The sequence below is a fragment of the Lepidochelys kempii genome, chromosome 10 (genome assembly GCF_965140285.1).
Source record: "Lepidochelys kempii isolate rLepKem1 chromosome 10, rLepKem1.hap1, whole genome shotgun sequence".
NCBI classification, from domain to species: Eukaryota; Metazoa; Chordata; order Testudines; family Cheloniidae; genus Lepidochelys; species Lepidochelys kempii.
The window spans coordinates 46394923-46421012 of record NC_136389.1 but is presented as its reverse complement, the minus strand read 5'-3'; the positions used below and the strand labels follow the sequence as shown (position 1 = coordinate 46421012).

Genomic DNA, 26090 nt, shown 5'->3' with positions numbered 1-26090 from the left:
AGGGGGATCAGGGCTGGGACGCGGGTTTGGGGCACAGGAGGGAGTCAGGGTGGCAGGCTCTGGGTGATGCTTACCTCAAGCAGCTCCCAGACACAGCAACATGTCCCCTCTCCAGCTCTTATATGGAGGCGTGGCCAGGCGGCTTTGCGTGCTTTCCTGTCTCCAGGTGCTGCCCTGTCTCCAGGTGCTGCCCCTGCAGTTCCCATTGGCTGTGGTTCCTGGCCAATGGGAGCTGCAGGGGATGGCGTTTGGGGTGGGGGCACCGTGTGGAGCCCCCTTGCTGCCCCTACACATAGGAGCTGGAGCGGGGATGTGCCGCTGCTTCCAGGAGCCGTGCGGAGTGGAGCAAGACCCTGACGGGCAAGCCCCAGACCCCACTTCCAAGAGGGAGCGCAAGGCCCTGATTAAAATATCTGGAGGGCCGGATGTGGCCCCCGAGCCATAGCTTGGCCACCTCTGGATTAAAGCATAACTAGGGCCCTAGCTCATGGAGTGACATGATCATCTCAGTTTCAGTTTTTAATAGTTCCTAGCGCCCATGGTTGGGAAAGACTATTAGAAAACATGACTTGAAGGTAACTGCCGAGTCTGCAGAGAGCTTGAAACAATAGCGCTGAGGGGGGTCTGCCCCATTCATCTCAATGGGGTGTTAACTCTGAGGCCTGCTGCTCTGGACAGCCCCACCAGCAGCATCACCCCAACACAAGACTCTGTGTGGCAGGAGAGAAAGAGCGCAGCAGATGGCCCATCCACCCCAGCAGATATGCCCTGGCGGCTGGAATAAACACTGACGGCCTCCCCTGCTGCTGCCTCTGTTTCTCTTGGGGGAAGGAGGTCCCCTTCCACCAGCCCTCCAAAGGAGGTGTGTGAGACCACAACGAAGTCTGGGCTGGAGGAGCAGAGCTATGGGGCATCCCATTTTTGGAGGACCCTAAGGCCCCAGATTGCTTTAAACTAGCCCTAGTCACAACCAGTTCCTGAATCATCTCCAGATTCTGGTGATTCACGCTTCCCTTTGTTGTTCCCATGATTCTTAGGGCAAAGTGTGATGCAGTTGTCTCTGGTTGTTTTTCTTGCTTGGCTCTCCCATCCCTTTTCTGAATCCACACAGTCAAAAAGTTGCAAAATAAAAGTACTTTAAAAAGAGAGATGACAGTTTCTCCCCTGTTTAACCTTATTATCTGGCAGCAATGCTGGCTTAGCTAGAGGGCACGGCAGCTGTTTGTGGTGGGCAGGGACAGCAGAGAGGATGAACTTGTAGGAGTTGTGGAGAGAAAGGAGCAGTACTATGACTAATGGCTGCTATTGCTCCTTTAAGAAATACTGAGTTCTGGAAGGAAATCTGAGAGCTGATTCATAGGCAGGCTGTACTGCTGTCTGGGAAGTCCCCTTCCAGGGAAGCCTTTGGCAGGAAAATTTGTTCACTTTGTCTATGATCTCTGCTTGCGTGGGACCAGTGCTGGTAGCAGATCTGTTTCCTCGGCTAACGTGTGTCTCACCAGGAGGGAGGAGACACACTTGCACTCAGAGAAGTTTTTCCCCAGTTTCACTTTCAGGGCTTGGACTTGTTTTGGGATTGGCTAGTGACTCAGCCTGTTGTGCTGGTGTGAGACTCCTCATCAAACCACTGCAGAAATGAGGAAGTGCTGGATCACTGTACACCCAGGAACTGTCCGAGCAGCAGGTTGCAAAAAGTGACTCTCCCGCAGGTTACAAAGCCGAACACCTGGTAAGTTACCTGGCGTTTTCCCCAGGGGAATCACCGCCCTTTCTGACATCTGTTGCTCTTTTTATTTTCTTTTGTGGTGAAGGTAGAAAGAGGCACAAAGGAGGCTTCTTTGATCCCCCATGCAGCCTGCCAGCCTGGAAATTGCCAGCTAAGCTGGAGTTTGCTTTGGTGACAGTCACAAGACTCTATCTTTCTACCAAGGGGCTGAATGGGGCCTCTGGGCAAAGTTTTGAAGCTGCACATCTAACAGGAGGCTGAAGAATGCTGGTATCTTCTGAGCTTTAAAAGGGATGTGAAAGCATTAATATGTGAGAAATGATACTTTCATTTATCGGGTGGAACCGCAGTCACACATGCTCTGCCGGGGCCTGAGGCAGGGTGAAAGCTACAGGTCTGGTTTTAAATATTATTCTTAGGATTTTCTAACTAGCTAAAGGAATGTTACTTTCAGCTATCTATGTCACCTGGCATTGTCTAGAGCAAATTACAAGGAGTGGTAAAGTAATGTTCCTACAGATTAGAAGGATCCCAAACACCACCTGTCATTGAAACGAAAGATTTTATTTTCTCAACATACACAAAAGAGTTGTAGAGGTTCAAAAAGCAGCTTGAGTAAAGCTCATCCATAGGCCACAACCCTGCAAACTTGTAGGCACATCAGTAACTTCATGTACATGTACATCAGTGGTTCCCAAACTGGGGTTTGTGAACCCCTGGGGGTTCTTAGAACGTTACAGGGGGTTTGCAAGAAAAAATTCACTAATGGCGGCCAGAGGACTCCGGGCATTGGAGGCAGCAGGTGGGATCCGGTTGCAGGGCAGACAGCCCGAGCCCCAGGGAGAGCAGGGCCAGGCAGTTGGGGCTGGCAGCCCGAGCCCCAGGGAGAGCGGGGCCAGGCAGTTGGGGCTGGCAGCCCGAGCCCCAGGAAGAGCGGGGCCAGGCAGTTGAGGCTGGCAGCCCAAGCCCTGCCCCCATCAGCAGGGGAGCTGGCCGCCCGAACCCCAGCGCTCCGCCCAGGGCTGGCAGCCCGAGCCCCAGGGAGAGCAGGGTCCGGTAGTTGGGCTGGCAGCCCGAGCCCTGGTGGTCAGCGGGATCTGCAGCCCGAGCTCAGTGGAGCTCAGTTGACCGGGGCAGTCAATGGGGTCCAGGAGCAGGAGCCCCACGGAGTGCGGAGGAAATTTAAACTTAAATCCCTGGAAATATTCATTTTTAGGAGGAGGTTCACGAGATTTCACAATTTAGTGAAAGGGGTGCACAGGCTGTTAAAGTTTGGGAACCACTGATGTGCATCATCCCTTTGAGTTCATTGAGACTATTCCAGTGTGTCAAGTTATTCACATGCCTTAATATTTGCAGAATCAGGGCCATCGTTTGTTTCATGTGCATGTGTGATCTGGCTAGGTACTTGTTGTGGGCCCATCACCATAGCATCTGAGTACCTTAATGCAGTGATGCCCGTGGCAAGACTTATCCTACAGTGAGGCTTACAGTTCTCCTGGTAAAGTTCATATGTTAAAAGGCATGATGCCAATGACAGAGGATTTGCTTCCTATGGATGCAGTGCTGAGCACAGCTGGGGGCTGGACTTCAGTAAGATTCAAATGTGAAAGTGAGGCTGCGGCTCAGAGTCTATGCTGGGGTCCTCAACCCCCACCCCACCCCCCCGGAATGTTGGTGGAAGGGATCCACCTAGAGAGGTTGGGGCAGCACTCACAATTTATCCCTGCTGCCGGGATGTGTCGGGGTGGGCCAAAGGGGAGCTCTCAGAAATGTACAGAAATCATCAATGAATAAGAGATTTCTGTGTGTTTCTATTCTGGGGACATGCCACGTGGATCTGTGGTGCTACCGGCAGCAACCACTGTTGTTGTCACATTGCTGCTCATGTCACACGGAGCCGCGCTCTTCCCTGAAGAGCTTCCCCTGCAACCAGGGAGTTCCCCACTCCACTGCATCTTCCTGGAAGCTGTTATCACTGCTACCATATCCGACCAGCCCTCACTTGCCACGCAAACTGTGTCCTCATGGCAGTATGTGTTGTGGGTAAGCCAGGAGATCTGCCAGCAGCAGACACCCCGGCACAGCGAGTGTGTCAGGGATGTGGCCAAAGTGCCGGTGCAGAGAACTCCTCCACAGATCAGACAAAACAGACCTGGGACTGGGGAGTGCATCTGACTCCTTTGCAGTCCCCCATCCCTCTCAGCTGGATTCTGACCCTATATTGCAGGGTGGAGGAAACAAAGGGGGGAGGGGAACAGGTGGGGCAGCAGGGAGTCCTGGCTCCCAGTCCTCCAGGGCTTGCCCTGTTGAGGTTTTTGAATGGCAGAGGGATGGAGCTGGGTGGGGAGAGGGGAGCAGGGCAGAGATTGTGAGGAGCGAAATGGGGATAGAAGCAAGGCTATGGGGGGGATGAGCAGGGGGAAAGAAGCCCTGACTACCCAGTCCACTTGTTTGGATGGTTCCCTGATGTCCCTCTGTCCAAGCTCCAGAACTACCAACCCTCCTTTAGCATCTGCCCCCATGCTCCCCTTGGCCGATATCAGGCAGCCTCCCCACTCCCATTGGAGAGCACAGGCCCTGCTCCCTCTGCACAGCTGTGGTGTCCCCTCCACCTCCAAGCCTGGCACAGTTCTGGGGAGCCCTGGCTGCTCTCAACCCCTGCATTTCTGGGTTCCCCAGTTCCCCACCCTGGCACATTTCAGACTCATCCCTTTGCCCCATCCTCCAAGCACAGCACACTCCTTACCCAGGAAAGCTAAGGCCCCTGACATCCTGCAGTGCCCCTCACCTGCCCCTCTTCTACTTTCTCCTGCCTGGGGGGTGAGGGTAGAGGGAGCATGTGTCTGCTTTTGTTACCCCAGCATGCTGCTGCAGCAACAGGCCACCAAAGGAACAATCTATGTGCCAGTTAGTAAGGACCCATGGTGCGCAGTTGGCTTGTGGGCCCTTTATGCTGAGTAACATGGCAACAGCCAGCTGCCTCTCTGCTTTGGTATGCTGGCATGTGGGCCAGAAGTTTCCTTTCTCACAAAGACCCTCTGCCTCTTTCCAGGGAGGTGCTGCTTCCTAGAGGGAGAGTGGCCAGGGAGCGAGGCACTCAATTGCTGACGCCTATGCCCATAGAAGACCAAGCTGCTGATTAAGCAATGCCAAAAGGTGAGCAGCACTCAGCCATGTTGAGGGGATAGGGCTCCCTTCACTATGATCCATAGTAGCTATTTCTCTCTTCTGCCCACCCCCAAAGCGTAACAGATGAGTTTAAATACACATCTGTATTGCCGTGCTGCAGGTGTGGCACACAACTATGGGTCTCACTCTTTGGTGCTTTTCCCAAAGCCCCAGCTGCTGGAATCATGTGATTACGGGAGAATCTCAGCTTCCATTTTAAATAAGAAACCAAGTTTCTACCCCCTTGGTTTGCAGAGAAAACCTGGGCAATGCGTGCCAGGAACCCTCCAACACCAGAAAGCAAAGAAAAATAACACAATGTGTTTTGTTGAAATCTCACAATATTTAAAATCATCTCATGTTTTCCAGGGCTTGACTCACTTTTTTTAATGTTTGGGGTTGACACTACTGTTATTTTTCTCCCAAAACTTAACTGACCCTTAATGATGGAGCCACCATTGGTGCTTCCAGAAGAGCTGGTGTATGGTGCTCTGCTCATTAGCCAGGTGTAATGGAGCATTTCTGCAGGCCATCTTTATTAATGACACCAGATGTGCAGTTGCTACTGTTCAAACGATCAATATACAAATTGTACAGCTCTGGGTGCTGTAGCCCATAAGTTTAAACACTGTAAAAGTAGTGATGGCAGCATGCTAGACCCCAGCCGCTGAGGAGGCATGCCCAGCAGTTCTACAGGTGAGTAGCATCAGCCTGAGCAGATGGACACATCCCCTTCCAGAGCTTCTCAGCACAGGGCAGGAGCACCCTTTGGATGGTGCAGCATCATGTGTCTGGCCAGCTGAGTGAAGTGGCACAGAGAGGGATGAGCCCAGGGCCCAGCCTGCCCCCATGGAGGTGGCTTCTCACCAGGAGTCTATGGTGTCTCAAGCTCAAGAACTGCTTGGGGCACAAGATGAGGGAGGGCTCCAGTCACCACCCTTCCCTTCCAGCCCTTGCAGGGCCAGGGCTCAATCTAGCTCTACAGATTGGCCTGGCAAAAGAACGCCCTGCATCATACTGGACCATCTGGCCATCCAACTCAAGGGGAAACAGGTTGAATATTTAGGGCCCAGAGCATCAGGCCACTTTGCTGCTCCTCTCTCTGATCCCTTGGTTGCCATTACCACTCTGCATCTGCTTCTCTCTAGCTATTGTGATCACTGAGCAGCCGGCCTCCACCTCCGTCCCTGTCGGTTACTCCCTCACGCTGCGATGTAGGGCCACAGCCTGCACCTCCCCACAGTACCAGTGGTTCTACCAGTGCCAGGTAAGGCCAGGGGAAAGTATATCTGCGACTGCAAGACAGAAGCTCCCCTCCCCACCCCAGCCACTGTGCCACACGCATCAGTTCCGGGGATGGGCAGAGAACCGCCCTTAGCCCTGTCAGTGCAAAGCTGCCATGTCTGAAAGGCTGAGTGGCCATGAGTGGGGAGTGGGCTGGATCCGGGGGCCATCTGCATGGGCTGAAGGAAGATGGTAGGAGCAGCAGTTGCCACTCAGACTGGTGTGTGACAGGGCAGCCTGCTGATCGTTCATGCTAGCACTGTCTGTAAAGAAGCTGGTAGAGAACAGAGAGGGGCAGAGGGTTAGCGGGAGAGCTGAAGGTAGAAGAAACAGTGTGGGGGGAGGTGCAGGAGCAGTTTAATGAGAAATAGATTTGTTTAGCAAGGAAGGCAGCAGACCTGGAGGAAAAAGAGCAGAGAGGGAAATCCCCAGCTGCTGGCTTTTTTCCAGAGGTGCTCAGCTCAGGGAGAGGCGCTTGCCCGGTGAGAGTAAAAGCCTGGGGGTGGGGAGGAGACCATGGAGTCAACAAGAGCAAGAGAGGCCAGTGTGGTTGAAGGAGGAGTCAAAGCAAGGGAGAGACTGGTGGGTTGTGACAGAGGGAGGGGCTGAAGAGGAATGAGTGGCACTGAGGGATGAGAAGGAATGCAGGCACTGGGAGAACAGAGTGTGGGGGTGGCAGGGTTGCCTGTGTCTTGGGAGGGATAAACGCATTGGCCCAGTAATTGTGGTCAAACAAGGAAGCAGGGAGAGGAAGGGAGGCAGCAGAGCTGGAAGGACTGTAAGCAGGGCCTGTGAAGTCACTTAGGGAGGAGGAGCCAGGGGGACAAGTTATAGCCCTCCAAGGGAGAGGGCAGCGAGAGCTGGACCAAGCCAGCTTAGAGGAGGGAAAGGTGCGTGCAGGGAAGCAGGAGGGTATGAGACAAGGCACAGTAAGGTTCATTGGTTGGCCAAGTGACTGTGCAGGATGGCAGCCTCTTTTCTTGGGCATGCAATGGGAGACCAGGAGTCTCTGCTCTCAGGGCCTGATTCTCCATTGCCGGGCATCTGAAGTCAGTGCTGCACCCAGGCACCCCGCTGCTCACTGCCACAGGGGTAAGAGCCTGACTCTGAGTCTGCACAGGCAGCAGGTGACAAGGGACCAGATAGCAGAAAATCAGGCCTGCAATGTTGATAAAGCAGAGCCCGGCACAGATGCTGAGAACAAGGTGGAATAGCGGCACTGCATCCCCTTGGGCCTGGGCCTGCTCCACCCTCCCCATGGGCTGCTCTGCCACACTTGCCATTAACATCTGATTTCAGATTAAAACATTGGAAACAGCCATTCTCCCTGCGAACCCCCTCCACCAACATGCAGACGTGCACACACACACCTTTCCCTTCTTTGGCATTCACATCCATCTCAGGCAGGCTTGTTGTGCAGTCCCCTGCTCACCCCAAATGCTCATCTTGGTGCAGGAAAGAAACCCAGTTAAATGGGGCAGTTTGTCTCAGTCATCTTTGCTGGGACGAATCCTGCTGCTAGGACAGGTTCGACAGACACACACAGGAGAGCTGGAATAGGAGCCCCCGTCTTTGCATTCACAGCAGTGCAACCAGCAGGATGCATCCATGCAGCCTGGGAATCTCAGCTCCATTTTCCTACCTGGTGATACCTGACTGCATGCTCTGCCTTCTGGCTCATTCTGATCCATTCTGTCACCAGGACAGGGCTGCTTCAGCCTGCCCTACTGCTTACACAGCCATGGTGTAATAGAGCTGGGTCCATTCTGGAGCTGGCCAGGTTTGGAACCAGGAGGCTAGGAAACCAAAAACAAAGAGAATGAGGGGAAGTGGGATGTGTTTGCTTATTCAGACCCATGGTGCATCAATGGCAAGTTGTTGCTGGGAGTTGTCAAATGAGCTCCTCTCCCCTGTACCCATCTCTGCATCATCCATCAGTCTGGTTAACAGGGCTTGAAGCAAGGAGGTTCTCCCAGTCTCTGTGGTAGTGTCTCTCTCCAAGAGCCTGCTGGTGCCTTTGGGTTACAAACGTACTGGTGAAGAGAAAGGACTTTGTGCCATGTCCACAAGTTGCATTTTCTTTTCAGTCTGCTTGCTGCCAGATTGTGGGGGCCACGGAGCCAGATTTGCTCATCACTGCAAGGGAAACCCGACTGTACATCTGCCGAATCAATGACCTGCACAAAAACGTCACCTTCTCTAACTGGGTGAGAGTAGAGGTCCATCAGCGTATTACCAAAGGTACACACTTTTCCTTCCCCCACACAGCCCGCATCCCTCTAGTGAGTGCTCACCTTCCCTTAGAACACAGAGACCCTCCAGAGGATATCCTCAGTGGAAGCATTCTAGGCCAGTCCATCACTTGATATCAAGGGAAAGCAGGCTCTAGCAATGTGATCCTGCCAATGTGTCCAAGTCAGACAGCTGTCTCTGTGCTCCCAAACCATTTAAATCAGTGTCCTTATCCCCTGAGTGTGGGGCTCTGGATCTCCATGTCTCCTGTTTATAACACTCATGCCAGCACTCCCAGACAGTGTTACCCACTGGGCTTTGTGCCTGTGTTCATCAAAGGGACTTGGATAATAGGAAGTCTCTGAAGCTATGAGAGAGGGAGCAAAATTAACACTCTGAACTCACAGATAAAGCACAAATGGGTTACTAGTTAGTGTCTGCCAGATCACAATAGTGAACAGGATGGTTGGCTCCTTACACATCTATGAACCATGTATAGGGAAAAAAGCCATGTAATCATGGGGGACTTTAATTTGAGGCACATATGCTGCCAGGACTAAAACATCCCTGGAATTTCAAAATATAAGAGATGACAATTTCCTAACTCAAAAAGCATTGCAGCCAAGAGGACGGAGTTCTTTATTGGACCTCGTTGTAACAGATAAAGAGGAGATGATCACAGGACTAAAAATTAATGATAGCTTAGGTACACGTGTTCATGACTTGATCACATTTATAATGTGCAAACAGAGTAAAGTCCAGACCAGTAATATATATATTTGGTGCTTGGGCCAATTTCCCAAAGCTGAAAACAATTATGAGCCAAATGAGCTGGGAGGAAGAATTTAATCAGAAAAATGTGAATGATAGTTGGGAATCATTGAGAAAACCTTACTAAATCCCCCAAAAGCCATAATCCCACAAGTGAGGAAGAAGGCAGTATCAGCCTGGTTTAAAGGGAAGTGAAGGCAACTGTAAAAAATAAGTTAATATGTAACAAATGGAAGAAAGAGGAAACTGATAGCAATGAGTATAAATCAGAAGTTGGAAATTGTGGAAAACCAAATAGGAAGCAAGAGGACACAAGGAGAAATTTATGGCCAGCAGAGTTAAAAAGAGTAAGAAGGAGTTTTAAAAATATATTAGGAACAAAATGAATCCTGAAAGTGCTATTGGTCGAGTGCTAGCTGGAACTGATAGAATTCTCAATAATAATGCTGAAAAGGCCGAAGTGTTCAATAAATACTTCTATTCTGTATTTGGGGAAAAAACAGTTGACGCAGTCTGGTCATATGGCCATGAGAACACACTTTCCATTCCACAGGTATCTCAGGAGGATGTTAGACAGAAGCTACTAAAGTTAGATATTTTAAAATTAGCATGTCCAGATAACTTGCAACCAAGAGTTTTAAAAGAGCTAGCCAAGGAGCTTGCTGGACCATTAATGTTGATTTTTCATTGTCCTGGAGCACTGGGAAAGTTCCAGAAGACTGGAAGAAAGTGAATGTTGTGTCAATTATTAAAAAAGGTAAATAGGATGACCTGGGTAATTACAGACCTGTCAGCCTGATGTCGATCCCAGGCAAGATAATGGAGCAGCTGATACAGAACGCCTAATAAGGAATTAAAGGAGGGTAATGTAATTAATGCAAAAGTTTGGTTGTTAAAGATAATAACGTTGACATAAAAGACTTCTGTAAAGCATTTGACTTGGTACCACCTGACATTTTGATTAAAAAAGTAGAATATAAAATTAACATGGCACACATTAAATGGATAAAAACTGGCTGACTGGTAGGTCTCAAAATGTAACTGTAAATGGGGAATTGTCATTGAAGGGATGTGTTTCGAGGGGGGTCCTGCCAGGATTGGTTCTTGGCCTATGCTATTTAACATTTTTATCACTCTCTGGGCAGAAAAAAACCCACCACCGATAAAGTTTGTAGCTGATACAAAAACTGGGGGAATGGTAAATAATGAAGAGGACAGGTGAGTAATTCAGACTGATCTGGATTGCTTGGTAAACTGGACACAAGCAAACAATATGCAATTTAATAAGGCTAAATGTAAACGTTTACATCTAGGAGCAAAGACTGCAGACTCTGATTAACAAACACACTGCATAGTGGTAGACTGTAGCTTGATCTATTTAGTTTAACAAAGAGAAGGTTAAGGGGTGACTTAATACAGTCTAAGTATCTACATAGGGAACAAATATTTACTAATAGGCTCTTCAGTCTATCAGAGAAAGATCTAATACCATCCAATGGCTGGCAGTTGAAGCTAGACAAATTCAGGCTAGAAATAAGGGGTAAATTTTAGGGCTGTCAAGCAATTAAAAAAAATTAATAGTGATTAATCATGAGATTAAAAAAATTGCAATTAATCCATTTTAATTGCACTGTTAAACAATAATAGAATATCATTTATTTAAATATTTTGGATGTGTTCTATACTTTCAAATATTAATTTCAATCACAACAGACTACAAAGTGTACAGTGTCACTTTATTTTTGATGACAAATATTTACACTGTAAAAAATAGCCTTTCAATTCACCTTACACAAGTACTGTAGTGCAATCTCTTTCATGCAAGTTGAATTTACAAAAGTAGAATTATTATTATTTTTACATAACTCCCTTCAGCTGAGTGAGCCCCTGTTTGCAAGGGAGGGTGGATTTTACCTCAGGGACTTGGCCTGAAGCAGGGGAGGAGAGGTGGGTGCAGGGAGACTGAGCTCACCAGGCCCCTATTCTCTATAGCAGTGTTTCTCAAACTTTTTGTGCTGGTGACCCCATTTGTACTTAAAAAAGAATTGTGACCTCCTACTTTTAGCTTCCCTATAGGCTCCAGGCTCCCAGCAAGCTCCTGCTACCCTTGGGGCAGAGGGCTCCTGGTTGGTGCTTCAGCCCTCCCCCCAGATGCCTCCCTCCTCACCCAGATCTGTGCGATTAACCCATTAATTTTGTTTTCAGTTAATTGCAGGTGTTAACTGTGATTAATTGACAGCCTTAGTGAATTTTTAACAGGGAGGGTAATTAACCATTGGAACAATTTACCAAGGGTCATGGTGGATTCTCCATCACTGGCAATTTTTCAATCAAGACTGGCTATTTTTCTAAAAGATCTGCTGTAGGGATTATTTAGGAGCAGTTCTTTGGCCTGTGCTCAATAGGAGGTCAGACTAGATAACCACAGTAGTCCCTTCTGCCCTTGGAATCTATGAATCCCAGGCATAGTTGCCTTTAAATTTTGTGTGGAAGATGAGCATGACTTAGAGCCTGGGGTACCACTGAAGGTGGTGGTGTGTTTATCTTGATGGAAGGTGGGTGTTGCAGACTGTGCCATGAGCTGTTTTGGGAAGGTGGGGTGGGGTAGAAGGTGTAATTCCAGAAACTGCATGGTGGACGGAGAGGGCTTGCTATGGGATAGCTAGTGAATTTGAGAGGCCTGGCATGCCTTAGAGGGGAAGGGAAACACATGGGGAGAGTTCACACTTCTGGGTTTTAGCTCAGACTCTTGCTCTGAGGAGCCATTCATCCTCTTTCATCATGCTGTGGCAAAGAAATGTGCTCTAATTCAGTTGTAATGTTGCTTGCCAGGCCTGCTCCCTGAGCTGTGGCAAGGAGAACCCGTCATAGTCCTCAATCCCACTGCGCCAGAGGTACAGGTGGGCAAGCCACTCCAGCTGCAGTGTGCCGCTCTGGGGGTGCCAGCCCCACACTACCAGTGGTACCACAATGGGACCCCCATGAAGCATCAGAAGAAGAAGAAACTCTTGGTAATGTTGTCTTTAGGCAGTTCATAAGCTTTGGCTCAGTGTAATGGTGCCGGGAGGGGAAGAGGGTGTTTATGACTGGGCTTTGAGCATGAGAGAACTGCCCCCATCCCAGTCAGCCACCAGAAAGCAGGTGTGGTTCTTGGCATTTCATCTACTGCTGGCTTGGAATAGGCATGAAAGACCTGTGAGTGACGGATATCCTAGTGTCATTATCACCTTGGTTACTGGAGCCACAGGTGACTCTGCTTTTCTCCAGCCATGTGGGACATTCCTCATAGCTTCCAGGGCTTTAGTTTATGCAGTCAAGCAAAATTACATGCAATGTCACTACTCCCTGCTTCTTTGACCTTAGAGAAACCATCTTGAATTGAGTCAGGTTTCCCTGCAAAGCAGGCTGTAAGCTCTTTGCACTGTTTGGGTCTCTGCGGTTGGGTGAGCAGAGCCCAGGTACCCCCTCTATCTCTTGGGTGGCTGTGACTTGGCAGAGGCTGTGTGTGAGTACAGGAGAATCCTAGAAAGGAATGAAGGACTTTGCCAGACACCGAGGCGACAATGCACAGCCCTCCCAGGGGAGCAATAGAAATGGCCACTTTAAACAGGACACATTGGCACGAACTTGCCCCCAAACCACTCCTGTACATGGAGAATCTGAGCATGGGGGTGCTGCACGGGGTCTGCTGCTGCACCTCCTCCTGGTCACTCTGGGGATTAGCTGATTCCCAGTCTGATGCCTCCATTCCGCCTCTTGCCGCACACCCTGCCTTCTCTTCCTGGCTCTCAGAGGGGCAAGATGCTCTGTGTTTGTGGTTTAGCCCTCTGGCCAAGTCACATGTTCTCGCCTTCCAGAGTGTCAAAGTTTCTTCTTATGAGCAGGCTCAGGCAGCCTGCCCATTCACTGCCCAGCCAGTCTCACTTCTCCAGTAGCTGGCAGGGGAACCCAGGCCTGCCTTCTACTCCATCTTAGGGACCTTCTAATCAGCAGCCATGGTCTGTTCTATTCTGGCCCTTACTGCTTCTTTCCTAACCTGCTGGCTCACTCTCCCCCTCCCCCCCTTGTGGTTGCCAGCCCCAAAACTCCCTCCTCCCAAGGAATGAGTGTAGGCTACTTTGGCGCTATAGCTCCCAAACAACAGTCTCCCTTCTTCCAGAGAGTGACTACAGCCTCTGGTTTCCTCTCAGCTGCCAGCTTCCTGTCTTTATAAACCCCACCCAGCTAATTCCTCCTCAGCTGGGCCCCCTCATTATTCGGTTGGGATTACTTAAGCCACTTGATTCACCTCAGTTGTAGCCTGTCTGGTTAATTAGCCCCTTCTTAGCCTACATTAACTCCTTCAGGGCAAGTGTGGGGTGAACACTGCATCACAGGGCAGGACACTATCCTTTCTTTAACCCTTTTGGAACCAGGCTCTCTCGACAGATAAGCAGAAGTCGCCACTATTTTGGGGTGACTCAGTTACTGCATGCCCAATTTAAGAGACATTTTGGGCCTGATTTTGGGAGGTCCTGAGCAGCCAGGAGCTGTGGGTGTTCAGCACCTCTGGCAAGTAGGTTGGTCTCCTGGGTATTCTGTCTATTCCATGTAGTACAGGTTTAGGATCAGGCCGTCAATGCACCTCATTGTCCTTCGAGTCTGAGCAGGAAACCTCCTGTCATTAAAGCTTGCAGATATGCACGAATCTCCCTACCAGTGGCCCTGGAACACTTTTTATAGTGGGGATGCTGGAAGTCAGCAAAACTGCAAAGCAGCGGTCCCCAAAGTTTTTACCTCGCGCCCCCCCGCCTTACCCCTGTCTGTACCCCTCCCTCCCACGCCCCGCCTCTAAAGCTCGAGCTGGGAAAAGGGCCAGGGCTGTGGGAGGGGGGAATTCAGACAGGGTAAGGGAGCCAAGGGGGGCAGGGGCGGAGCTGGCAGCTGGGACTCTGGGCACAGGGCTGGGAGCAGAGCCTTAGGCATGGGGCCAGGAACCTGCATGCGGGGCCAGGAGCAGAGCCCTGGGTACAGCGCCAGAAGCAGAGCCCTGGGTGTGGGACCGGCAGTGGGGCCCCAGGTGTGGGCCCAGGAGCAAAGCCTTGGGCATGGGGCCAGGAGCTGGGACCCCACATGTGAGGCTGGGAGCAGAGCCCTGGGCGTGGGACCAGCAGTCAGGATCCCAGGTGTGGGGCTCGGAGCAGAGCCCCGTGTAAAACCTGCAGCATCCCCCACATCCCTAGTTCCCCCACCTATGCTTCCCCCTGCAGAATGTGGCTGTGATCGTGGGTCTTAGCGGGGCAGGATGGGCTTCATTTGAGGCGTTAGTGCGGAGATCTGCATTCACTCCCTGGTTCTGCCATAGACTCCCTGTATGGACGCGGCCAAATCTCTGTGGTCCTTGTCTATATGGACTGCAAGCTCTTTGGGACTCATACACTATGAGTAAGGCTGCGAGTTTGTCATGAAGGTCATGGGAGTCACAGATTCCGTGACTTTCCATGACCTCCGTGACTTCTGCAACGGCCGGTGCACCTGGCTCAGGGGCAGCTCAGGCAGCCCCTACACTAGGGACACCGGTGCTGATGGGGCAGTCTCGGGCCCCCGTGGCACCCCCCCAGCAGCAGAGTTTGGGTGTGAGAGGGGGCAGGGGGTTGGGGCATGGGATGGGGTGAGGCGGGCTCTGGGCGGCACTACCTGGGGGGCTCCCTGGAAGCGGCGACATCCCCCTTGCTCAGCTGCTAGGTGGAGGCGTGGCCAGGCAGCTCTGCATGCTGCCTCCACCCAGAGCACTGGCTTCACAGCTCCCATTGGCCGGATCCGTGGCCAATGGGAGCTGCGGGGGCGGTGCCTGCAGGTGTCTGCGCCAGCACCCACAGGGGTCTTGAACTGTGCACCACCGGATGGCCTCCCTTCCCCCCAGCCCCGGCTGCGCTCCCCTAGCACCCGTGGGGCCCCTGGGCAGCTCCCCCCTCCCCCCCCCCCCCAAAAAAAAAAGTTTTATTCACTGGTATTTTTAGTAAAAGTCATGGACAGGTCACGGGCCGTGAATTTTTGTTTACTGTCTGTGACCTGTCCGTGACTTTACTAAAAATACCCGTGACTAAAATGTGGCCTTAACGGTGAGGCCTGATAAGTAATTGTGAGAGGCTTTGGGGCAATGGGTACTTGGCAGCTGTAATCTGGGGACACAAAATCCAGGTGAAAACGATTTGATGTTACTATCAATCTCTTCAGATCAACTCTGCGAAGCTGAGCGACTCTGGCACGTACCTTTGCTGTGCAGCCAATGGCCAAGGGGAACACTGGACTGATGCCGTGGAGATTCACATAGGTGAGCAGATCTAATTCACAGCCTGCTGTGTTACAAATGGGTGTTCAGTTTGAAAGATATTAGGAGAGGCTGGATGTCAGAGCAGTAACCTCGGGGTGGGGATGGGGGGGCGAGTGCCATGGTGTTATCTCTGGGCCAGCGTCAGTGTGGCCTATGTGGGTAAGTGTAGGACTGAGCACCATGGGGTTGGGTGATCCAGCATGTGGGCTTTGACACTGACTCCCTCTCTGGCCTTGGGTGAGCCAGTTCAGCTAACATCAGCAAAAGGGACTGGTAATTCTGTGAGTCCAACTTTAGACTCTTTATGCACGCCTGAAAACAGGCATCCCAGAAATCAGCGGCCACTGTCAAAACTTTGGCGTTTAACTTCTCTGACTCAGTTCCTGATCTGAGAAATGCGTGCGATGCCTATCTACTCCTGCGGTCCTGGGCGGATGAGGCAGGGTTTGGAGTAATATCAGGGGCAACTCTTGCTGAACCGAGAATGCTCTTTGTAGTTGTAGCAACTCGACGTCCCATAGGCCGCAGAGAATTCGGAGGTGTCCTGGCAACGCCTGTCACAAAGACAGCCTGTAGAATGGTTTCTCATGCCCAGTAAAAACCTTGACTTGAAGCAGTGGCCTCAGTGGAGCAGCGCCAGCTCACTTGAGCTGAGAAAGTAGCTGTCTACCAGCCCCGGCTCAGAGCAGCGATAATGGCATTCCTGGAATTCCATGAGAAGGGGAGAGTTTTAAATTTAGCCCAGGAAGTGGAATCTATAATTATAAGGGGGGGGGTGAATAATGTCTGTGCTGCCACTAAGACAAGGAGTGTGGCTCTTTTCCCGTAACAAAAAGATCGAAATGCAAAGGGTTGCCCTCCGCTTTTATCCTGCAAGGCTCAGAGTTACATACAGCAGTCACATGAAATTCCTTGGTAACCCCAGAGAGGCTGTGACATTGTCGAATTAACCAGAGAACTGAGCTGGGTCTAAGCAATTCATTCACTAGCCCTGCAGATCTACTCTGCCCAGAGAGCTCAGGTTCTGGAGCACAGCTGAACGCTAAGAGCTTGGCCATGTGTTTTCTGTCAGTATCAGATTAAAACAATGAATGGTTTCTAAGGAATCCTCAGCAGTGTCATCGAAAAGCTGTTGCATTATAATGTGCTGCAAGATTCTCACTTTGGCATTCTTGGGCTGCGGAGATGTAGATTTCACAGCTCTTATCCAGAATAATCTTGGATGAGAAGGATTGTGTTTGCACTGCAGGAACTAATCTTAGGAATCTAGCATACCACACTAGCAAATGCTGAACACACAGAGCTGGTAAAAATGTCAGGGATACATATGCTATAGGGACATGGAAGTCAGTAGGCCCGATTTCTGGGACTGGCCGAGATGTGCTTGTCTTGGAACCCGGGAGGGTGGGGCAAAGGCAGGGGCGCTGGAACTGGGGGGGACCAGGAGGGCCATGCCCATGCATCTTTTAACATGAGCATAGTTTGGCAGGCAGGGGGCTGCATTGCCCCTCCAAATGGCAAGCCTCGGGCAGGCACAGAGTGGCACCAGCAGAAGCTGTGCTTCATGGCAGGGGAGCTGATAAAGTGATCAGCTCTCCCCGCTGCCAGTGGCCCCAGTCTCTTCCTGGTGAAGGGGGGGGCTGAGGTGGGTCTTAGCCCCTCCTCACCATGAGGCCTGGTCCCTCTCCGTGGCCCCACCCCTGCTCGTCCTCTTCCCCCTGAGGCCCTGACCCCTGGCCAGGCCGCAAGCTGGAGCCGAGCAGGGTAAGAGCTACCTAGGGAGCCCAGGCCACTGTGGGGAGCCCTGGACCTTCCACCTGTCCTGGGTGGGGTGCTAGTGTGCCGAGAGCAGCCCCTGGTCTGTGTCACCGCCCCATAACAGGGCCTCAGGGGGAAGAGGAGGAACAGGGGGTGGGGCCATGGAAATGGTTGGGGCCTCAAGGGAAGACGAGGAGCAGGAGTGGAGCCTTGGGGGGAAGAGAAGGAGCATGGGTGGGCCACAGAGAGGGGCGGGTCCTCATGGGCCCCCCTCTTCCACCAAGGTTCCATTGCTGTTGGGTAGCTCCCCAATTGTGGAGAAGTCCAGGAACTAGTTTGTATCCAGTGTAACTCAGAGCATCCTCACCACTGAACTGGCCATGCCCTAGCCACACACCTGATGCTGGCCATGCCTTTTGTCTGGGGTTTGAGGCAGTGGTGCCATAAGGATGGCTATGCCAGATCTGCACTGGCTCGGGACTCTCCCATGCTGGGGGAGTCCTTCGCTAGTCTGTTCAGCTAGCTTTACAGCCCCTTTGCAATGCAAATGGGCAGTCTATGGAAGCTAGCCCAGTATCTCCACCTTCTCAGTAACTGGTGGAGCCGTCACAGGGTGCAGGATGTGGTGAAACAGAGCACTGCACAAATTCAAACAAACTGAAACAAGTAACAGCTGCCCTAACCTACACGACAGAGCCAGTGCCCACAAGATACAGACGGCCAGAGGGAGATGGGGACAAATGGGCTATTTCCGAGGGAAGTGGACAGGGTCGGTCCCCTCTCCCCATATAGAATTGGAAGAGTCACCACCCGACATGTTCAAACTCATGAGTCAGCTCCAACCCCCACCCCCGCCAAATCATGAGATTGGCTTAAAAATCACTTATAAAATAATTTACAAAATAATAAATGTGGTGGTGACTGAACGCACCCCTGTATTCACATCCTACATGCTATGGTAATAATCTCTGTACAAAATATGCCTCGTGAGGTATCATTTGAAAACTAATAGCTCACTGGTGTGTGTCAGCGAGTGAGGTGTGCTGTCCTGCTGGGTTCAGATAATCATTCCAAACCACATGGCAAGTAAGATGGGTCACCAAATAGGCAGGCCAGTATTTGTCAACCAGTGGGTCACACCCCAGGTGGGTCACTAAAGGCAGTTGCGGTGGGGGGGGAGGGCACAAATCTAAAGCAAAGAAAATCTTACTCTCCCGCTCTCTGCCCCCCCTTACCCTGCATGGTCGAGTGCTCTCCATCAGCCTCTCAAAACACACACACCACTCAGTTATCTAGGTTTATCCTTGTTAGCACTGGCCCCCCTTTTTCCTGCATTTTGTAATAAATGTGAGGAGGTCAGGCACGTTTTTGACTTTGAATTAGGGGTTGCCAGCCTGAAAAGGCTGAGAACTGCTGGCCTGAGCGATTTGGGCTGGAGGCTGATGTGATTGGAGATTTTGATTTTGTTTTTCTTTTCCTTTGCCATTCGGGGAGCAGATAGTTGCACAGGCAGAGAGTAGAAGCCCATGGGCAGGGGCAGTTCCTAGCAGGATGCCCTGAATATGGAGAAGCGCTAGACTACATCAGGAACAAGAAGAGACAGGCTGGTGGCATTTGGCTCCTCCCCTTCATCCTGCCACCTGCCCCTCTACCATTTCCAGCCTTCCACCATCAGCCCCCTCCTGCCCCTCCTCTGACCTTCATTCCATCAGACTTCCAGGCTGCTGCTATCAACCCCTGGACTCCTCCTTGTCTCCCTCCCTTTTGGAGTCTGACCCTGCTTCTCTGCCTTCCTTGCCAGTCCATCCCTGACCTTTGTCTTGGGGGGAATTCAGCTGCCATGCACCTTCCCACCCTCACTTCCTCACTTTGCCTCACACACCATAGAGGGGACTGGTTTTTGAGGAGTGGGTACTCGGCCCTTGCTGGGAACCAAGCCCCTTTCAGGGGTATCTGCTGAATACCCAAAATGCCCAGTTCCTTTTGAGAAGCTAGGCCAATATCTTTAGGGTGAGGCTGGTTTGCTAGCGGGCCTATGCATGGGGCAGCAAGTAGCTGCTACCCCAGGGGCAGGGCAGGGAAGGAATGGTGCTCCTGGGGGGCACAGTTCCGCCTGCCTGCCTCTTGTGCCGGGGGTAGTAATGTTCGGTGATCCCAGCAACTCAGAGCTATGCCGGCTGACGTATTGGGGGGTAAAGCTGGGCCCCGCCCCGCTCGTCCCCTTGGTGCACAGTAGCAGGCATCACTGACTTACTCCTGTGTAACATGAAAGATCAATGCCTCCACCCTGGCCTTGGGCTTCTCACCCCCTCTGCTGTTCTGTGTCAGAGTAGAGTGTGGAGCTGTTAGATTCAGCCGTTATATTGGGGGGTGGGGGGAAGACCTGTTTAATCAGGGACTGTTGGTGTCAGACAACTGACCTGAGTTAGCACTTGGGATCCAGGGTGTGTGCTTGGGGGTTGATTTCCTCCCTGTCATTTTGCAGGTACGTGTCTGGCAGATCCGTTTTTTGGTGAGTGCTATGTTTGTCTCTTCCTGTCAAAACAAACCTGTGTCCAAAGTGCAATGAAGCTGTAACTTATTTTGATTGACACACTCCTTCCAGAGGACCCAGCACCTGTCCTCTGCTCTAACAGCGCCTTGGCACATTTGTCAAATACAGCTGTACAAACAGACCATGCAAGGCACCCCTCCCCCATGACCAGCATGTACCATCTCACACCATGGTCTCACAGGTAAAATAGGAAACATCAGTTCTTTGAGTGATTGTACGTGTCCATTCCACTGCTGGTGTGCGTACTCCCTGTGAACCAGGGTCAGAGGTTTTTCCCTTAGCTGTACCCATCAAGGTGGCACATGTGTCCTCCGCAATCTTATGCTGTTGCACAGTGGTATAAAGGGTGGAGCTGCCTCTGACCACCCTAAGTTCCTTCTCCCCGCTCATGATCAGTAGTCGGAGCCCATGGGCTTGCTACTGCAAGTTTCTCCCTTTATAAGTTAGCGGTATTCATTAGTGTTAGATTAGTGTAGGTTTTCTGAGTTATTTTTTCTTGGAGCATGGGTTCCCCCTTACTCACAGGGTACTGATGCCTTGTACCAGGATATGCCTCAATTGTGGTGCACGTGTGGAGCCTTCTCCCACGTTCCACCTACTTGAAGTGCCTCAGTGAGGGTCATATTCAAGACCACTGCCAGATTTGCAGGGACTTCAAACCCTAAACAAAAAAGGGCACAGTGGTGAGACTCCCCACAGATCCCAACCTGATCTCTCAGGACCCAGGTCACCTGCTACATCCCAGTCCAGCCACTCTCCAAGTTACAGCCTGGATGCTCTGTGGTTAATGCCACAGGAGGTGGAGTGTTTGTGGAACATGCAAAACGTTCTCCTGAGCAGCAGGAAGCCATCTACGAGGTACACTCACTTGTTCAAGTGGAAACGAGCCTCTTCTAGCCAACATGGTTTAGACTGTTTGTTCCACTTGAAACAACAAGACCTATTGACTAGTTCCATCTGGAGTTCACCAGGCAGCAGTCTCCGTTTTCTACCCACCAACTGCAGACCACCCAGTGTTTTCTAATCCTGTGTCAGTCAGATTCTTAAAGGGTCTAGACAGGTTATATCCCCATGTCATGGATCCCACCCATCCCTGGGACCTAGATCTGGTGCTAACAAGGTTGGTGGGTCCATCCTTTGAACCAACGGCTATGTCCTCTTTACTGGATCTTTCTAAGAAAGCAGCATTTTTGGTAGCTATTACCTCCGTGAGAAAGCTGCTGGAGTTACAAGCATTGGCAACTGACCCTCCTTACACAGTTTTTTATAGGGACAAGTTGTATGTATATCCACACTTGAATTTCCTGACTAAGTAGCATCAGAATTCCACCTCACTCAAGGCATATGCTTACTGACTTTCTTTCCTAAGCCCTGTCCTCACAAGGATGAGGAGAAGCTCCATAGCTTGGGTGTTAGAAGGGTGTTAGCTTTTTACTTGGACAGAACTAGGCCTTTTAGATCATCATCCCACCTGTTTGTGTCGTCATGGCCAGGAAGAAAGGCCCTCCAGGCTCGACACAGAGGATTTTATCCTGCGTACACCTGCACTATAACCTTGCCAAGGTGCCCTCTCCATGCAGTGTGGCAGCACTCTGCAAAATGTCAGGCAGCTTCCGCAGCTTTTTTGGACCAAGTACCTAGAGCAGACATTTGTAGATCTGCAACTTGGTCGTTGGTACATACCGGAACTACTCACTGTGCTGTATCTCAGCATTCCAGAGACAATGCCAGGATGTGTAGATCTTCAGTCATTGTTCAGGTCGACTCTGAAACCCACCTGCAGGTTGAACTGAAGTGGAATGGACAGGGACAATCACTCAAAGAAGGAAAAAATGGTTATTAACTTGTTCTGTAATTGCTGTTCTTCTGTAACTGCTGTCCACGTCCATTCTATGACCCACTCTCCTCCCTCTCTCTGTTGGAATCTGTCTGGTAAGAAGGAACTGAGGAAGGTCCAGGGTGGCTCCACCCACACCAGGACGAGGAGGTTGAGGGCACATGCACTGCCCTGACAGGTACTGCTAAGGGAAAAATCTCTGACTCTGGTGCACTGGGCGTGCACGCACCTGAAGTGGAATGGACACATGCAACACATCTCAAAGAATAACAATTACAGAACAGGTTAATAACGGTTTTTAATGCCCCTCTGGGGCAAATCCAGAGCACAATGGCCAGCCAAACTAGGTGGGTCAGGCCCTGGGGTAGATGCATGGGGCAGGGTGCAGGAGTCTTTCTCCGGTAGAGCCCAGTCTGTGGCCTTTGTGCCCTCGCCTTTCTGTGGCTTCTGTGGCCTTGTTCCACACTATGTGCTGCCTTGCAGGGAGGAGAGTTCTGGGCCATGTGGAGAGTTCAATGTACCAAATCCTACCCTCCTCATGTAGTGGGACTGTCCCTGTTCAACCCTTACTGGCACGGGGCAGAACGTGTCCCCAACAATGAGGAATCAGACCTCTGCCTCCCCCGCCCCCCTTCCTGGGCTGCTTCCTGATCAAACAGCCTTGAGGAGTCCTGCAGTTTATGTATAACCTTGAGTAACCAGCAGAACCCATTCCAGGAGGTTTGGATGCTGGTAGATCAATCAAGGACCTTGCTCCTTGCTTAGACACTTACATCTTTGCTTGTCACTTGATATTTCTGCCAGCAACAGACAAGGTCGCACTTTTGGTGGGCAACAACCATTACTGGAATCATCCGCACCTGATGGCTCCCATCACTGATGTGTTTGAACTCAGCCTTCTCCTAAAGCGACTGGGATTCCGGGTGGTCTCCCTCCTGGACCTGAACAAGACAGAGATGCTGATAGCTGTCAATCAGTTCCTGCAACTCCTGGGGAAAGGAGTCTATGGTATGTTGCAACCTGAGAAGCTCTCCAAAGCCACCTTCACCAGAATACAGGCCAAGCAGAGAGCCCCCCAGGCAGCAAACCAGAGAGCAGTTAGCAGTGGTCATTAGTATTTCAGGGGGTGTGGCAGTGAGCCCTGTGTTAAGGTTGCCTTACATTTTCTTTATCAAATTGTTCTGATTGTTGGGTGCTTTTTGTTTGTTTGGCGGGGGTTTTTGGTTTGGTTTTTAAAGCTCTAGATCCTCTATGGTTTGCAGCAGGACTTTCTCCCATCAAAATACCCTTCAGCCCAGGGGAAGATGCATTGGGCAGGGAAGCAGGAGACCAAGAAATCACAATTCTTCTACAGATTGGTGTTAATCATTGTGCCTTGTCACGCACTCACAGGCCCCGTGCTCTCTCAACTCTGTATGGTCCCTGGAGGCATCCCCTTCAGTGTGACAGCCCTTGTCAGGGGTCATTCTCACTCTCGGGGGGTTAAGCCCTGGGCTCCACCACCTCCTGGAGCTGCACCTCTCTGAGCCTTCAGCATGTCTGTCTCTCTCTGTGAGTACCTTCAGGGAGTCCTCTCGCTCTTGGCCCCTGGGTTCTCCACACCCACAGGGAGCAATGCAACCCTGATCTCTAGACTGCAGTGACTCTCAGCCAGCGTGAAACTGAAGAGTTTATTGAACATCTGAACACAGCACAGGAAGTTCTCAGGGCTGTTGAGCCTAGAAAGTTCCAGCACCGTCCAACTGAGTCTATCCCAGTCCAGGTGGGCTCAGGCTGCTCTTTGTCCCCAGTCCAGAAGCAACCTCCTTTCAGTCAACTATCCTACATCAGCTCCCCAACAGCTTCTCCTCGGTCCTTTGTCTTCTTTCCTAGACAAACAGATCACTTGGGCCCTCTCTCCTCTGCCCTTTGTCCTCCCACTGTCCAGAACCAGCTGGCTTCCAAGCTGGGGTGGGTCTCTGGGTCACCAGTTACTATGTACCACTGTGTCCAGGCTGTTGTCTGTGATCCAGGCTGCAAGGTGAGGTCACACCTGGTCCTCTGCAACAACAAACACCCTCTCCCGCCACCTCATTAAACATGCAGCACACATGCAAACCATTTAAAAAAAATCCCCCACTTCATCACTGCCCTTCACAAACCTATGCCATTGAGAAGTTACATGAGCTGGGAAGAGAACCAGTTCTCCTATGGTCGCCGCAACTCTTAGCCCCATTTTTGCACTTGGCTATACTGTCAGCAAAACAGGGCTAAGCGTGCATATTTAACCCACTGTGTCAATGTGTTATGCTTCCTCCACCAGTGGCTGGTGCACATAGTAGAATAGCCGTCTGCAGCTTGGTGATGGAGGTAGCCCCTTAGCTCAAGTCATCCAGCTCTGTGTGGAAAGTTGGGGGAGCAAATGCTGCTGATAATAGAGGGGGTATGTGTTGTGCTGTACAGGAGGTCAGACAAGATAATCACAGTGGTCCCTTCTGGCCTTGGAATCTATGGACTCAGCCCCCTTGTGTGCATGCATGATGATACAGTTTCTAAATATATTATCACAGACTAGTTTTTTCAACAGGCTGGAGCTGCTCTGGGGATGAATCAGGGCAGTGTAATGAAGGAGGCTGTTGACTGTAGGATCCCTGCCTCATTGGTTGCAGAAGTTGGAAGGTGTGTAGTGAATGTAGCTAAGGTGTAACTGCTACCCAGAAGAACTGGGATCTATTGCCAGCTCTACCACAGAGCTCCTGAGTGGTGCGAGGAACTCATTTAAACCACGGTTTTCACAGCTGGACACTAATTGTCAGTTCCTCCTTTTCTGGGTGCCACCTTGAGACACCTGGCTTTTGGTTTGCAGAAGTGCTGCAATTGAAGTCAACTGGAGCTGCTCTTTCAAGCTGTAAAGTACTACAGAAATGCTCAGACCTCAGAAAATGCAGTCCTTCTCCGTTTGGGAACCCAAAATTAGTGGGCACTTTTGACAATTTTGGCTTTAACCCCTCTGTGCCTCAGTTCCACATATGTAAATTCATGCTCTGTTATCTCAGGTAAGGGCAGTGAAGATAAATTTATTTATGTTTGTGGGGCTGTCACTGTGGTGATGAGCACCAGAGAAAGGCCCATGAAGCAGCTTATCATTCCATATTCAGTGCAGGGTTTGCAGGGTGTGCAGTAAATAAAGTTGGGCCACATACACCTCTATCCCGATATAACGTGGTCCTCAGGAGCCAAAAAATCTTACCGTGTTATCGGTGAAACTGCCTTATTTCGAACTTGCTTTGGCCTCGAGCATTTCTGTTATTAATACAGTATTTGACACAAGAAGTTTTATTCTTGGTGTTGTTTTAGAAAGGGCGCATCTGATGTTGTCCTTCACATCAAGCCCGGGGTCAGGGCTTGCAGCCACACGTCCCTGTCGGGGTCGGGGCTCACAGCCCGCGGTCGGGGCTCACAGCCCGGCAGTGGGGTTGGGGCTCGCAGCCGCACACCGGGTTCAGGGCTTGTAGCCACGCGTCCCTGTTGGGGTTGGGGCTCACAGCCACGTGTCCCTGTCGGGTTCAGGGCTCACAGCCCGCACTGGGTTCAGGGCTCGCAGCCACATGTCCCTGTCAGGGTCAGGGCTCACAGCCCGGCGCAGGGGGTCAGGGTTGGGACTCACAGTCATGCGCCAGGGCTCATAGCCCCGCAGCTCCACACAGGGGTCGGGGCTCACAGCCATGTGTCACTGTCGGGGCTCACAGTCTGGCGCAGGGGTCGGGGCTTGCAACTTGCAGCCACACGCTGAGGTCAGGGCTTGTGACCCCCCACATAACCGGGTTGCAACCCCCAGTTTTAGAACCAATGTTGTAGAAGAGACAGAAAACCATTTTTGCTTTACCGCGTTGTATCCGAATTCGTGTTATATCGGATCACGTTATATCGGGGTAGAGGTGTATTAAATGTTGAGGATAAAAGAAATATTGAACAGCTGTCTCGTTCCCTGAGCCCTGTCCGTCCTGTGCACTGAATGAGGACGCAGTTGTGTGGAATGGGTAGTATGTGATTGCCATAGTTACAGGGCTAGCTGAAGCACTGTCCTCTGCCAGCTTTCCCTGAGTGCACCCGGTCATGTGTCAGGCCTCCTGCCTGCACCTCTCCTGGGGCAGTTCTCCCAATCTGTCTGGGCCCCGGGCTACAGAGGCTTACCCAGTAGGTTGGACTGGGTTTGCACTTGCAGTTCTTCCCTTTGGGAGTCTGTAACCAGTGACCAGACAATCTGCTTATACCACAGTGGTGTTTAGTTTAACAATATGAACAAAGCATTTAGAGCAAAAGGATTATAAAACAATAAACCATCTAAACATCTCTATCTTACCTAGAGGCTTCCCATCCTCAGTAGGTCCCTGTGTCTCTGTCTGGTTTTCCCCCTACCTTGAGACAGAGATCCTTTTTAAGCTGCAAGAGTTCCATTATTTTT

At 51.1% G+C, this 26090-nt stretch overlaps 1 protein-coding gene across 1 annotated transcript in view; it reads left to right on the top strand.

Annotated features, from left to right (window-relative positions):
- Positions 1–1441: 1441 nt before the first annotated feature.
- The window catches only part of LOC140918547 (mucosa-associated lymphoid tissue lymphoma translocation protein 1), a 68625-nt gene continuing 43976 nt past the window's right edge, over positions 1442–26090 (top strand). Inside the window, exons 1-8 of the mRNA XM_073363254.1 lie at positions 1442–1729; positions 4782–4885; positions 6046–6164; positions 8269–8422; positions 12017–12195; positions 15401–15497; positions 19741–19767; positions 22451–22654. Coding sequence (XP_073219355.1) covers positions 4876–4885; positions 6046–6164; positions 8269–8422; positions 12017–12195; positions 15401–15497; positions 19741–19767; positions 22451–22654 — 790 coding nt within the window. The 5' untranslated portion in view covers positions 1442–1729; positions 4782–4875. The remainder of the gene's footprint in view (positions 1730–4781; positions 4886–6045; positions 6165–8268; positions 8423–12016; positions 12196–15400; positions 15498–19740; positions 19768–22450; positions 22655–26090) is intronic.